The sequence below is a fragment of the Hibiscus syriacus genome, unplaced genomic scaffold (genome assembly GCF_006381635.1).
Source record: "Hibiscus syriacus cultivar Baekdansim isolate YM2019G1 unplaced genomic scaffold, ASM638163v2 tig00111073_pilon, whole genome shotgun sequence".
NCBI lineage: Eukaryota > Viridiplantae > Streptophyta > Magnoliopsida > Malvales > Malvaceae > Hibiscus > Hibiscus syriacus.
In genome coordinates, this window is record NW_024062973.1 from 41,786 (window position 1) to 57,960 (window position 16,175).

The 16,175-nt window shown below is 35.6% G+C and overlaps 2 protein-coding genes and 1 pseudogene across 3 annotated transcripts; 1 reads left to right on the forward strand and 2 right to left on the reverse strand.

The window, feature by feature from the left end:
• Positions 1 to 114: 114 nt before the first annotated feature.
• LOC120151982 (disease resistance protein UNI-like) lies at positions 115 to 4,585 on the forward strand. 2 transcript variants are annotated; one of them, XM_039164282.1, is made up of 4 exons: positions 115 to 284; positions 371 to 438; positions 964 to 3,912; positions 4,545 to 4,585. In XM_039164282.1, exon 3 carries the CDS (start codon positions 969 to 971, stop codon positions 3,906 to 3,908), a length of 2,940 nt encoding a protein of 979 aa, XP_039020213.1. In that variant the 5' UTR covers positions 115 to 284; positions 371 to 438; positions 964 to 968; the 3' UTR covers positions 3,909 to 3,912; positions 4,545 to 4,585. The 2 variants fall into 2 exon arrangements, with proteins under 2 accessions (XP_039020213.1, XP_039020214.1); XM_039164283.1 differs by lacking the exon at positions 4,545 to 4,585 and having other exon boundaries at positions 964 to 4,160.
• Positions 4,586 to 7,205: 2,620 nt separating this feature from the next.
• LOC120152001 lies at positions 7,206 to 8,750 on the reverse strand. The gene has a single exon (XM_039164306.1). The coding sequence runs from the start codon at positions 8,697 to 8,699 to the stop codon at positions 7,350 to 7,352; it is 1,350 nt and encodes a 449-aa protein (XP_039020237.1). The 5' UTR covers positions 8,700 to 8,750; the 3' UTR covers positions 7,206 to 7,349.
• A 1,741-nt stretch (positions 8,751 to 10,491) lies between these two features.
• On the reverse strand, positions 10,492 to 13,709 carry LOC120151977 (annotated as a pseudogene).
• Positions 13,710 to 16,175: the final 2,466 nt, after the last annotated feature.

Genomic DNA, 16,175 nt, shown 5'->3' on the forward strand with positions numbered 1-16,175 from the left:
ATTATATTTTAATTCAAGATTTCAAAATAGAAAAAAAAAAAGATCGTCGGTAGATTTTAACGACTTTAAGAAAAGTATACATCCCCACCCACACCCCTTCCTTGCTGTTTCGTCTCTTACCGAATAATGAATGATAAAATAAAGAGGAAAGCAAAAGAGGACTCAATTGATAATCCAGTTCCTCAACTATCGCTTGATCATCATCTTCTCTTTGGTTGGAATAGATTCAGTTAGTACCCAAGTTCCGAACCAAAAGAGGAAAGCAAGAACCTTACTTCAACAGGGTAATGTTCATCTTTGGCTTTTTAAGCTTCTTTTTTTTAACTCATTTCAACATAATTTATGATTTGAGTTGACTCTATTTTTTCAGCTTTCAAGACCAGGAGGAGTCCACAAAGGAAGCTCAGTTTCCCATCGTTGAGGACTCGTCATCCCCAGGTACATAATTCCATGATCCTTGTCTGTTTTCTCAGGGATCTGTTGCTTGCAATTTCAGTTCTTATTACAATAATTCATCATAAGTTGCGTTGATGGTAGTAAATGGGTTGTGTCGGCTGTTCTCTTCTTTTGGTTCAGGTAGAGAATCGTAATAGGTAATATAAATTAATGTTTGATCAGTGACCTTCGTGATATAGGAGAATCTTGTGAGAGAGAGAGAGAGAGAGTTCAACCGAAGAAGAAGCCCTCTTTCTACTTGTTATAGGGTTTATATATTCACTTCAATTTTTTATTTTTTTATTTTGAGTTTGAATTGATAATTTTAAGCTAATGAGTTTTCGAGTGAGTCGAACTCAGTTTTACATTTTTCGAGTTGAGCTCAGCAATATTCGAGCTCAACCCGACTCGTTTACAACCCTACCCAACACAGAGAGAGTTAAAGAGGAAAGAGCTTATTACTGTTTAAGACTGTTCCATCTTGGATTTAACTTTGGTTAACATGTGAACTTGTTGCTTCTGTTGCAGTATCCATGGCAGACAACATAGTAGCTTCTTGTTTTGCCGGAGCCGTGACGCAAGCTGGTGCAGACATAACTAATTATGCTACAACCAAAGTCAGTTTATCACAAAGTATGGAGAAAAACTTTGAGAAGTTGAAGAACCAAGTGGCGAAGCTCCAGGCTTTGAGGTACGATTACGAAAGGGAAGTCAAGAAACATCAAATGAAGAAGACAACTACAAGCAGTTACAATGTGTGGCTTCGCAGTGTCAACAAGACACTTGAAAATGCACAGGGATTGGAAGATCGATACGAGGAAGACTGCAAGCTTTCATCCCGATACATTCATGTCAAGCGACGGTCGAATTATAGTGGGAAACTGGAGAAAATGTGTGAAGAAATTCAGAAACTTGTGGAAGATGGGAAGTTTCTTGGAGGTATTTTGGTCGATAAACCTATTGAGCCTGTGTTAAAGGTGAATGCACCTGAGATCAAAGCGTTTCCTAGTCTGCAGGGGCCATTGGAGCAAGTATTGGAGATGTTGAGAAACGACAAATTGAAAGGTATTGGTATTTGGGGCACGCTGGGAGTAGGGAAAACAACAATAATGAAGAACTTGAATAACCATGAACAAGTAGCTAAAATGTTTGATATCGTCATTTGGGCGAATGTCTGTAGTGAAAGGAGTGAGGAGAAACTGCAGGAGGATATTTCATGGCGGCTCAAGTTAAAAACAGAAGACATTTTGTATCCCGAGGATGTTTCGAGAACAATATCTGAAGAGTTGAAGGGCAAAAAGTATTTGCTGCTTCTGGATGAGGTGATGGACTCAATTGAGTTGGAAGATATTGGAATCCCAGACAACAAAAATGGCAGCAAGGTCGTGTTCACAACAGAGTTCCGTCATGTATGTTCTTCGATGGCGGATAGAATGGTTGAGGTCCGGCCGCTGTCACCAAACGAGGCATGGATGATGTTTAAGCAGATGCTGACTGAAGTTATAGATCTTCCTGATATAGAACCGGTTGCTCGGCAGGTAGCTAAAGAGTGTGCTCGACTCCCACTTCTGATCAAGACAATTGCAGGTGCCTTCAAGTCAAAAGATAGTGTCCCGGAATGGAGGAAAGGGTTGAAAGACCTACAAAAATGGCCCGAGATTGAGATCCCCGGCTTAACCGAACTGCATTCGTTCTTGAAGTTCTGTTATGATCAACTAAAGGATGATCAGAAAAGAAAATGCTTCTTGTATGGTGCATTGTATCCAGCAGAGAGTAAGATCTATACCGACTATTTACTCGAGTGCTGGGCTGCTGAAGGGCTTGTTGGAGGCACCAAACAGCGGAGATTCCAGGATGCACGCGATGAAGGGTACGACACATTGAAGCATCTGACTAATGTGTCATTGCTAGAGAAAGGTGAAAGGATGATTTACGTGTCGATGAACAACAGCATCCGACAGGTTGCACTGTACATCTCGTCACAGGATCCGGATTGTAAATTTTTCACTGGAATGAGTGAAAATTCACCAGATTGCTTAGAAGAAAATGATTGGCAACAATCGAAGAGGATCGCCATGATCGATAAGAAGATGCAAGACTTGCCGAATAGCCCGAACTGTAGCATGCTTCTGTCACTATTACTGCAGAGAAATTATACTCTGACTGAAATCCCCCAGTCTTTCTTTGAGAATATGAAGACATTGTTGGTGTTGGATCTATATGAAACTGGGATTGAATCACTGCCATCATCTTTAGCAAACTTGAAATGTCTCAAAGGGCTTTACTTAAACAATTGCATCCATTTAACAGTGTTGCCACCTGAAGTCGGAGAACTTCATCGCCTCGAGGTGCTCGATATTAGAGGCTGCAGGATATGCTTCATTCCATTTCATATCCAAAAACTTCTGAACTTAAGGTGCTTGAGAGTGTCGTACTATAAATCTAGCAATCTCAATGGCTTTCAGAATATGGACATCGACGTGATCCCATTGCTTGCCAAGCTTGAAGAATTGACGATCGATGTGCATTCTTACGATCAATGGTGCAAGGAGGTTGTGGATATAATGAGGCAGGTGGCTACCTTGAAGAATCTCACTACTCTCAGAATCTGTTTCCCTAAATCAGAGGTTCTCAAGACATTTATGCAGCACAGTCTGTCGTGGAAGGACCGGGAACAATTAACTTCCTTCCGGTTCTTTGTCGGATTCCAAAACTGGAAAAGTCCTCGAATTCTCAAGTATTTTAAGTACAAGATCGACCGATATTTGGGATATTGCCAAGGCAGCCGCAATGATAACTCCATAATTTGTGATCTGCTTCCTGAAACTGATGCATTGGAACTGATTGAACACAAAGATATCACAAGTCTGGTGGATTTTGTGAATATTGCTAGCCTTAACCGGATTCGTGGTTGTCTGATCGAAAGGTGTAACAAAATGACAACCATTGCAGACGGCAACAAGGTCGAAGGCGGAGTCATCCTTCCGAAACTAGAGCAATTGCATTTGTCGAATTTGCAGAGTCTGCAAACCGTTTTCTGGGGCACCCTTTGGACCGAAAGCCTCTCCAAATTGCACACGCTGGTGGTCTCGAGTTGCCCCATGTTGAGAAAACTTTTCTCCAGTGGGGTGATCCAACAACTTTCAAAGCTCCAGAAGCTAGCAATGCAGAACTGCATTGAGATAGAAGAGCTAATCGCCGGACAAGATTCGACTGCGTTTCCAAATCTAGAGACAGTAATACTTATCGAGATGCCGAAACTAAGGTGTCTATCGGCCGATAAATCATCGGCTTGGCCTTCATTGAAAGAGCTTCAAGTTTACAAGTGCCCTCAACTGAAATCACTACCTTTTGACAAAGGCAATGCAGCAAATCTGAAATCCATTGAAGGAGAAAAGATATGGTGGGAAGCATTGCAGTGGCCACAAAATGATGTCAAAGAACAGCTTCAATCAATCTGCAATCTAAGGTAAATGTCAGGGGTTCATCATTGAAAGAACCACTTTCGATTATCGGACGGTGATCAACCGATGATATTGGTGATGCAAATAAGAAGAAAAAGTTTCTGGGAGTACATGTTCAAGAGTAGGAGAAGTCGTCCTCTTCTCACGTCTGTAATTGGGATTTATATATCAATCCTTACTGTATGATTGTGTCAGTTTTAGAATTACGATTTGCAATATATAAGCTGATAAGGTGAATGAATGTAGCCGCCAATTAATATATTTATTTCCTGACAAATCTTTCATGTTCATCAAAAGTATTATCAAGGATCTAGTTGATAGGTTGTCGAAGTCCTACAAAATAAAAATTAATTTTATTAAATTAATTTATAATAATAGTGAGATCAAGGTCGAATCTCAATAGAGTTGAAATTAAATCTCAATGTTTAAGTAATAAAAATGAAATAGGTGGTTTAGTTTATCAAAATAAATTATATGAATGAAACTAAAAAATAAAAATAATGAAAATTAATTCTTATCGAACTTTCAATTTAAATGTGTTCTTCATCCAATTATATATTTTTTACCATAAACTAAAAGATCGATTTTCAATATCCAAGTAATGTCACTTATTCGAAAAGGCCATAACAAGTATGGCTCTTACGGTAAGGTGCACTTTTTTCCCTCTATTTAAGATTAGATAGATTTTTTATTAAGTAATTAGTCACTTATTCGAAATGTCGCACTAAGCATTCGAATCAAATCTTACCATTAATGAACACAATAATGTTCTATATTAAATCCAATAATAGTATTAAGAATTGTGACTAAAACAGAATCAATCAATTAATTTCCATAATTAAACTCAAAATATAATCAGAATATAGTGTAATTAATCATAAATAAAAAATGTATATAATTAAAATTTATAACTAACTAGTCGAGAATTATTGACTTCCAACGAACTCATTGGGTTCAAATTTGATATATCGAGAACCTCCACATTTTTCATTGATATTATATTTTCTATAAAAAAAAAAGTAATTATTTTCGAATAGGTCGTTGACCACAAGCATATCAAGTAAAATTCGGGCAACGAACTATAACAATTTTACATAATTCAACCGAGTGAAAACAGATTGCAGAGTAAAGTTGAGAGAAACAAGACCCCTGTGCAGCATTGCAGCCACCATGGAAGTGGAATTGAGATAGCTATAAAAAAAGCAGCCACCGTGAAAATCCCACTCAATTGTTCCAACTTTCGAGCGATCCTACGAGACTTGGAGTTCATAAAACATTTGGCAACACTGATGCAAGTAAAAGCCAACATAATTGCAAGGGAAAGCAAGTTGTAAGTCATAGGGAGCCGTCGAGGAGGCTCGATTCCGGCGAAGAGTATGGTTATTTCAATGGAAGATCCCAAACAAAATGCTACAATTTGTTTTTCCCAGGCCAAGGAATGCTGTGAATCGTCTACTCCCAATGTAGCCAGTTCGTTAGCCGATTCAGGGTCGACAACGGCATCGGCTGAGGGCGAAGCCGATTTTGTTAGGAAGGAGCACAGTTTGGTGACATATTGGCAATGGACGTTTGCCATATTAAGTGAGATGGAGATGAGAGATGGCTAGGCTTTTGCAGTAGCCATGTTTGAGTTTGGTTTACTTTAGATGGATGGTATGAAGTTGTTTTATAGTGGAGATTTAGATGGGAAAATTGGATGTTTGGTCCAATTAAATTTCCATCTCTCTTTCCGGGGAGAAAAAAATGTAAACGGGGCGGTCCATTTATTGATTGCTTTTTGATTTTGCATAGTGTAGATACAATATCATATCGTTAGGAATTAAATGCATCATACCCTCGTTTTAAATTGGTCCCTAAAATTTTAATTATTTTAATTTCATCCTTAAATTATAATTATTATTTTAAATTAGTCCTTAAAATTTTGAACATTTTAATTTCATTCTCAAACTATAACCTTCATTCTAAATTGGTCCCAAAACTTCTTGAACATTCTGATTTCATCCCAAATTATACATATATATCAGTCCCTGCCCAAATTATACGTATATATCAGTCCCTTCCCAAATTATACGTATATATTAGTCACATCTCTTGTTAATAAAATCAGCCAAGTTATATTATTATATATTTGAAAATAAAATAAAATTTAGATTAAATTATGGTTGAAGCTAATTACATATTTGGATGAAGTTAGGAATGATATTGAAAGATTTAAACGTTTGGGACTAATTTAGAAAGAGGGTCATACTCTAGGGATGACGTTAGAATGTTAAAATATAAGGATTAATTTAGGATAAGAGCCATAGTTTGAGGATGAAATTAGAATATCCACAAGTTTAAGAATCAATTTAAAACAAGGGTCATAATTTAAGAGCATATGATGCAATTAACTCTATCATTAGGGATCGTATCTAAATTTTTTTATTTTAATTAATTGTTCTGTACATACTAGTGTAGATAGAGATGATAATTTAATCCGCCTTTTATTCAATCCTATATGATCAAAATTTTTAAAAATTATGAATATAAAATAAAACATGTTTATGATTTGAAAAAAAAATGTAAATTGAGCGTGACATACCCCGCGTGCATGTTCTCAACTTCCTGTAAATTTCTTTCGTCCTCCAACAGTTAATGAGGGCGGTTGGACGGCTTAGATGTTGAAAATTTTGCAAAAGCCCCACAAACACTAGAAAATTAATATTTTAAACAAATAATTTTAAAATATTATAAAATGCTAGAAATTCTAGCTTTAATATTTTTCAAACACGCTTTGTTCTCCGGGGGGAAATTAATATAACGCACCAAGTAACGTTACATTTCGATAATTTTATAATCTAAAATAATATTAGAAGACAATCTTAGATGCTATGAAACAATCACTCGCTGAGAGTAATTTCATAACTAATAAAACAAAATTCCTAACCGGAAATTTGCATAACCTTCCTTCTATGGGAACAAGAAGAAGACATCAAGTATGGGCCAAAGGTTTTCCTTATCAATAATCCAACATGATAACATTCAATACCATGTTTTCAACAATATACGAAATCAATTTGCTGCAACTAAAAACATCAATAGAGACTTCAGAGGGGAAACAGACTAAAACATTAGACCAAAACAACCCAGAGATCATGTACTTAGGATGGTATAAATGCAAAAGCAAATGAATATCGGTGCAGAGGAACGATTACAAGCATGGTCGATAATGCATAAGTAATGCACAATTATTCCAACCAAAAAACCTTCAAGGTACAATTCAGTCATTGAACAATCTTATACCAAAAGAAGGATTTAAAAGAACGCATAAAATACTTATAGAACCTGTAAAGAATGACATGATCCTCAGAAAGACATTCTGAGACTCTCTACAGCAACAATATTTACATTCTTTTAACAACCTAGCACTCAACAAAAGGCTTCAAAATCACGTGTGATCATAAATTACCATCACGGTGCAGCACCAGCTCTTTGGGACCTTCTCCTTTCATACTCGGCATCGTCGGTGGGCAACTCGTGACGGCAAACCGGGCAGGTATTCCTTATCCCAAGCCAGGGTGTTATACAATCTCCATGGTATCGATGTGCACATGGCAGCTGCTTCATCGTTTCGCCTAGGTTAATTTCATCCTTACAAACTGCACATAGTGCATTATTGTTCACCAAATCCTCTTGAGTTGCAACCACAGAAGGAAGATTCTTAACCAAAGATTTGGAAGCCGGTGGCCTCCCGATAAATACATTCTCATTATCAGTAAACTGTTCAAACAACATTTCGTATTCTCCATTATAGATATAGTCCTCACGGTCAGCAAAAAATGACTCATCATTTGCATCCACATCAGGGTTTGTCTCCAAATTATTTGTGTTGAACAAAACCTCCCACCCCAAAGTCTCCAGCCCAACTGCCCTCTCAAAATTAACTGCATCTTCAGGTGCTATAATCTGGGAAATCGAAAGTGAAACCGAATTCTCCTCCTCCTCCTCACCATCAACAAACCCGCTTAAAACCTCCCTCTCATCTAACCTACCATCCACTTCCTCCCACTCGAAATCTTCAGGGGTTTCCCTATGATCCTCCAACTGAAGCGAATCCCAACGAAGTGGAATACTGACACTTACATCATCAGCATCAGCATCGTAACAATCATTAACATGATCATCAATTCCATAATCATCCCCAGAATTCAATTCAATAGTCAAGGTCCGATTATCAATCTCATTCTCCGAATCAGAGTTGAACCCAATACTCCGAATACCATTCCCAAACCTTTCAACGCCGTTAAAATTAGATGTAGCCTCACTGGCACTCAACAGAGAAACCCTCCTTTCCACGAAAAAATCATCACCGTCATCATTTCCACCACCGATTTCAATTTCGTTACTATCCATGGAATCAAACCCTAACACTAACCCTAAATCTAGATCATGATTTCCCTCAATAACACCGAAACCCGATTCGGTTAAAGCATCAGAAAACAAATCAACGGCATTGATTTCGTCATCATAGCTAATGTTATTACGAATAATGTTAGCAGGATTGGAATTGGAAAGAACCTGAGATTGGTCGACGCGTTGGTGGAAGAGATCGATGACGAAGTTGACTTGGTTCTCGCGGCGGTCGAAGAGATCGGGGCCGTCGATGATGAGGGAAACGTCGTCGTCTTGGAGAGGGATATCAGGGTCGGAGGAGGAGAAGAAGTGGAAATCGTGAGACCAATACGGAAGGGGAGATGGGGTTTGGCGATCGACGTTGTCTTCTGGGTCGTGAAGGTGAATCAAAGAAACCGCAGAAGCCATTGTTCTGAAGAAAATCAAGCAAACGAAAGATGGAAGAGAAGAAGGAAGGAAAGACGGAGATTAAGCTGAGGACAATATATAAGGTCTGTTCAAATTCAAGTTTTTAATATATAAAAAAAATATTATTCGATCATAAAATATGAAATTTATTTAATGATGATAAAATTAAAAATATATTCAAAGTAAAATAATTCTCATTCAAATTTTTAAATATTTTTAATATTATAATTTTATTATAATATTTAAATTAGTTTTAATTTTTTTCAATTTAATTATAATTTTTAAATTAGTTTACGATTCTTATTCCATTTTTAAAAGTAAAATGACTAATTTGAAATTTCTTCTAAAGTAGAGGGGCTACCCAAGGCATTAAACCTTTTAGTTATAATGGAAAAAGTACCTACTACCTAGAGATGGTATTTAACCTGAACCGATTCTGATTTAGGGGTTGTTTGTTTACTTCAGAATGATTAAACGTTTAATGATTCAAATGATGAATGATTCAGAGGCTCTTAATGGTTTGGCTCTGAATGTGACATGTTGTTTGATAACTGGCTCTGAATGATTCAGAATGTACTTTTATGTTGAATCATTCAGCACTGTTTTGCTGAATCAGTCAGCACTGAATCATTCAGATGTGCGAAACAAACGCGCAGAATGCTGAACGGTTCAACATTCAACTCTAAATGGTTCCATTAAGAGACAAACAAAAACCCCTTAGAGTTGAATTTTTCTATTACAAAAAATCAAATTTGAGTCGGGTCAATTTCTTTTAATAGTATAATCAGGTCTACTTTGGTTTAAGGTGATTTTTTAAAGAATGATAAAAAATATTTAATTTGAACCGAGATTAACAGTATAATTAATCTTTATATTTTTGGAGATAATTATTATAATACTCTTTTATTTATATATTTTTCTAATTATGTCTCTATTTTACCTAATAAAAATTTAAATATATATATATATATATATATATATATATATATATATATATATATATGTGTTGGATTGAATTAAATACGTGTTTTACATTAAAAATCAGATTGGGTGAAGATTCTAAATCTAGATCGAATTAAATGATGGGTAAAAAGATGCTATACTTGAATTAAGATCGGGTGGGCCAAATATTAACCCGACCATACCCAACATGGCCATCTCTACTTGTATTACTCGATACGAAGGCTGGAGTAAGAATTTGAGATGGGTGAGTTGAGTTTGGATTAGATATCTCACTCAACTGATTCTACTTCATCTTTGCCAATCATTAACACTAGCCACAGCATTCATTTTAGATTTATTATAAGGCCTCATAGTACGCAGCCTCGCAAAAAAGATGGAATGAGGCCCCCACATCATTTAGCTCTCAAAAACCTCGGTTGTTTAAATCCACCATAATCGAGTCAAGGTTATGGGACGTTGGCTCCTGTAATGGGAAATGGATCCATGGTGCCAAATCTCTGGCCTGCCCTTTCCAAGCTTGGAGTTGGGCCCTGGGGCTTGGCTGAAAGCTTTAGGTCCTTAAACTATGATTCTTATTCTAAATTAATCCTTAAAATTTTGAACATTCTAATTTTATCCCCAAATTCATCTAAATATGTTATTACTTTCAACCATAGTTTAACTTAATTTTTGTTTTTTCAAACATATAATAAATATAACTTGGCCTAATGATTTTATTTACAATGGATTCGATTAACGTATGTACGTATGTACGTAGGTACGTAGGTACGTAGGTACGTAGGTACGTACATACGTACATACGTACATGATATAAGTCGTAGTAAAGTTGATGTTCAATGCTTTCAACCATTCATAAGGCCATACTAGAAACAAGTACGAACAATGGTGTCTGTGTAGGTTGTGAAATCATGAATCCTAGAATATATATGTGCTTGAATACGAACTAGATCGTAAAGCAATCTAAAAGAAAAATGCACGACGAAAGCGATAAGGGATTAACCTTCCGATCCGGTCTCGATAATTCCAAATTTATGCTTGCATCCCTCGTGTCCAACACATTTTGATCTGATATTAACCAATAACCGCAGGGCAGCTCTTCTATACATGCTTCTTGTTATTTGCATATATTAAAATTTTGTGTCCACCGGCTACTTCACCAGACCCTCTCAGGCTTTCTTCAAGTTTTCATGTCGCCACTTGATCTACGGAACTGAATCCTAGGAAGAAAAGCCTTCATTGTAGTCATACTTGTATAGAGAAACTACCTTTCGGTTTTGTCCTCACGTGCTACGCAGTTGACCATACGATGGTTGCAAGCATTCTTCTGGGTTGGCATAGAAGTAATCCTCTTCTTTTGGCCTGTCAGGAATCACCAATCTTCGTGTTGGTTGCCCCTTGTGATTTGCATGAGATTCTTTCACAGCATTTGAGAACTCATTCCAAGTTAGGGATCCACTATTGTACTGGTCTATCAGTTCAACCAAAAGCCTTCTGTCCAACAGAATTGTCTGCTTGTACCCCAGAAATCTGAATGAGCATTCAAAACAACAATTGTTACATTTATGTCAAAAACCGTTAATGATACAAAACGACAAAATATGCTAGAAAATCGTTTGGGAAGAAGCACTATGAAAAGCTTTTTCGAAAAAGGGTACTTGTAACATTCCTTGGCTCATGTTGCAACCATTGAAATTCTACGGGCGGAAAAAGAAAGAAAAAGTTCAGCATTGTTTTGTGGTCAGAACTAGAAAAACTATTGTCCTCTTAATGGTGGAGATAAAAATGGAGATGATAGAACGTGGGTGAAGTTCGATTTCCTAAACTATTCATCTCATCTGAAGAAAAAAGAACCACTGAATTATTTTAATCATAGCAAGAAAATCTTCTGAACATATTAAGTGCAAAATTATCAGTAGAAAAGTACCTGCGATGGCCTTCAACAACTTTAGCCATGTTTCCATCATATGTAGGGATGAAAATATCACTCTCCAATGAAACAAGATAATCTAATGCTGCCATCTGGGATGAATGATTTTGAAAAAACCCTAGGTCTGATGGCTCCAATAGAGTCTCCTTTCTAACCTGTTTTAACAAACAAAAGGCCAATTATTGATACAGCAGAAAAGGAATTCCAGACATTAATACAGTACATTCTCAGATTTTCGACCTACCAATCTGGGATAAGCAGCAGCAAGATTTGCCATTCTCCGATTTCCGCCATATATTTCACCAGCTGCAATATAGATTTGATAACTATTATCAATTTCCAGCGCCCTCAATATGAGGGTAGTTTCCTCTGGCGTCAAAGGGCACAAACCATCTTTTCTTTTCAAATCGGAATTTATTTTTTCTTTCCACCAGGGATAAGCGTATCTGCCAAAATAAGTTAAGGAGACTGAGATTTAACTTTAAAATTTAGGCTTGCTGGTCATTTAATTGTTAAAGATGCATGTAATACTCACCTCATTCTTGTTAACTCCTCCACCTCCTCGTTGTTGCAACCTTGGGTACAGCCAGAAAATGCCAACATGTCCATTTCATATCTAAGATGAAGTACTATAAAAGGACCATTTTTCCTCAGAAGCTTAATAACTTGTTTGCCTAAGTCCTCTATCTGAGAAGTGAATCTCAAAGCACTAAAATTTACACGACATCGCAGCTTCTGAACATCTAAAGGCTGCCCATTGTTGGCAAGTCGAGTATCAGTTCTATTCAAATGTACTACTTTATGCTTCTGTATGAAAGGAAGAATCTGCAGGTAATAGAAAAATAAAAACATGCTACTTTAAGAGGACTCCCTAAGAGGAAGGAAAAAACTGGGAATGTGTAGATCATATTTTAAAAAAATAAACAAATTAAATTACACCAAAACCTAAAAAAATCCATAAATTTTTTTGTAATGATGGAGAATGGACCTGGTTACGGTAGTAGGATATATCAGACCAGCTAATTGGTGGCATGGAATACACCATCCCATTTCAACTCTCCTCTTAAGCCTAGGAGGCAGCTCCTTCAATATACGAACCTCATCTCTCAATGATGTAATAAAATGTTCCACATCAAATATATCTTGAAATTCACTGCGTTTCAATAAAAATGTATATTTAGAGATATGTAAGAAAATGATCCCTGTTCACCAGGACTATATTTTAGGTCAACCTTTCCATATTTACAAATGTGAGCAAAGCTTAGTTAGCACACCTGGGATCAGCCCAGAAGGATGATTTATCCAGCTCCGGAACTATAAGTGTGACATTCAAATATCTTGCAATGGTAACCATATCACAAATCTGTCAAGCAAACCCCAAAATAAAAGAACACAGAATCAGTTTCCACATGGATTATACAACAAACAACTCATGAAGTTACATAATCTAGAAAGAATTTCAAAGAATATATATATAGAGAGAGAGAGAGAGAGAGAGAGATTGGATAGAGCACTCACTGCTGCTCGCATTTGATTGAGACCTCCATTACATGAAATCATCAAGTAACCATTGTTTTTGTATACCCCTAATGTCAAGAAAATGAAAATCATGTCAAATTCGAATCCAATTTCAATAACAAAACAAATATATACACAGGAAAGTACCAACGATTCCTAACACTTTAATTAAAAAAAATCCTCAAGAAAAAGAATAACTATTTTGATAAAACTGAGGCATGCGATGTATAATCACTTGGGAGCATTAAATTTATATAAATTCAATCTGGCATCGTTACATCAAAAGAAAGATTAAGAGCAGAGAAAACTCACTTTTGGGAGGAAGTACACGAGCAGGAACGGAGGGGACTTTGTTTTCAATGGCGGAGAAGGATGAATCCTGGTGAGTGAAACAGGAAGGCCAGCCTTTAAGGACGCGTGGTCCCCACGTCTCCCTACGGCCGTTAATTGTACGATGCAAGTCCAAAGCAACACCGATGTGGTGGCGCGTATCATCCACAACTTCATTCTCGAGCTCTTCAGCTTTTCGACTCTCTCCCTCCGCCTTTCATTATCCCCATTCTCATCCCTCCCTTCCACCCTTTCCCTTCAACACTGCACATTTCCAGCAATCTCCGATCTCCTCCACATCCCCCACTCCCTGAATAAGACACCGGTTTATTCCATTTCAAATTCGATCAATGCAGGTATCCCAATTAACCACCTCGATAAAAAACCAAAATTCTCTTTCGTTTCTTCTTATCTTCCAAAAATAAAACCTAGCAGGATCTTGGAGATCCGATTAACTTCCGAAGATACAACTAAAAGAATCCGCCAAAAATCAATCAAAGAGATCCGAATTCCTCTCCTATCACAACTGAATTAACAAATTCCGATCTAAAAAGTAGAGAAATAGATTTGAAAACAATATGCTCTCTCCCTCTCTTTAACCGATCTAATCAGCTTCCCAGAGAGGAATTATCCAGGAGGGGCCGTTCAAACCCGTGCCTGCCTTCAAAGGTAAGCTCGGTCAATTATGCTCGCTCGCTCTCATTAATCAAATTTGTTATTATAAAAAATATATAATAAATTTTTTACGTTATAAAAAATAGAATTAAATTTAAATAATAAATATTAAGGTACACAAATGATCTCGATTTAGGGTAGTATTTTGTTAGATATCCGATTATAGAATATTATTTATTGAATCTTTAACTATTAAAAGTTAAATTGATTCTCGATTATAGGGTGTTATTTTGTTGAGTCTCCGTAATATTAAAAATTACAAATAATCACTCGATTATTCATATACTCCAAAACTCATATTTCCATTAAAACTTGACAGTCATATGAGTTAAATATTAACATATTGACTAAGATATGATACAAATATTTTAATGATGTTTATTAGATTATTATTGTTTTTAAACACTGACTCAACGATATAATATTTCAAACACTGACTTGACGATATAATATAAACAGTTTGTTGATCTACAAAATACAAATCAAATGGTATGAGATCATATTTATTATATCTTAGTCAACAATTTAACGTCCAACTCAAACAATCGCTAATTTTTAACAAAAAAGACAAATTTAAAATATATGAATAATTCAATGATCATTTATAATTTTAATAATTAATACATTTAATAAATAACGTTATATAATCGAATTATCATTTGTATATTTTATCCGATAATAAATTATACACTAACTAAACCCGATTCAATCATCTTTAATGTATGACCTGGCTCAGCTTTTGGCGTTGATCTGCTATTGGTGAAAACACACGTGGCGGCGTTTCAGGGATGCGATTTCATCCGTCGCTGTTCGATCTGGGGATGGGCGATACGCCGACATTATATCGCGAGAAATTCAAAACGTCACCTTTTATCTGAAAGATTCAATTTACATTTCACCAGTAACCAAAATTTCATTAAATAATTATACCAGTTTTTTTTACAATTATAATAAAAAATTATATATTTACAATATCTGATTTATTAAAAAATATTTTTATAATTAGTTTTATATAAAATTTAACTTTAATTTTTAAAGACAACTTTTTAAAAGTGTGAAAAGATCACTCCACCAACAATTTGCTTTTATTTAGAAATGATAAGGAAATTACGAGGATGAAAGTGTTATAAAGTTGGGTAAAGTATAAAAATGATTCTCTTCTTATTGGACGATATTTTGTTAAGTTTTTCGGTTATTAAAAGTTATAAAATAATTTTCCGATCATATGATATTATTTTGTTGAGTTCATCAATTATTAAAAGTTATAAATGCTCATCTATATATTTTATGTTAAAAAATTTGTCATTTTCTATTAAAAAAATTAATTGTTGTCTAAGTTGGACATTAACATGTTGATTGTGATAGAATAGTCGTTTGCGATTCAAAGATCAAATTTTATCACATCTCAGTAAATATTTAAAGTTCAACTCAGACTGTAGTCATATTTTTTAACGAAAAATATAAGTTTAAAACATATGAATTATCAGGTTATCATTTTGTAATTTTTAATAATCAATTAACTCCACAAAGCAATACCTTATAATCTAGAGAAGTTTTACAATTTTTAATAGCCTAGAACTTAATAAAATATCACCTTATAGTCTAGGGATATTTTTATACTTTACTCTATAAAAATTATCAAATTTAATAAATAATCATTTATTAAAATGTTAATTATTTTAAAATAAATTTTGAGGAAATGTATAAAATTTAATTTTAATTGTTAAATTACAATAAAAAAGTACAAAGTAAAAAATGATGGCGGTATTTTGGCGAGAACATTGTTAACAATTGATTCTTCATTTAGCGTCAGAGTGTCGGTTGCGCCGTTATGACGACGTTCGTTTGTCAGAACGGTTCATCCATCTGAGCTGACAGGTGTAGAAATCCCAATGCTCACCTATCCCATCAGATAGCTCGGTTACAGATCTATGGGCTCCATCTACAACGTGAATTAAGAAGACAATCCCCCAAAGAAAAGGAGATGCGCTTCACACGCGCTTGAGGACAGTAGGGAAGTCACCGAAGCGTAACTTAAAAAATAATTGGACTGTGAATACACG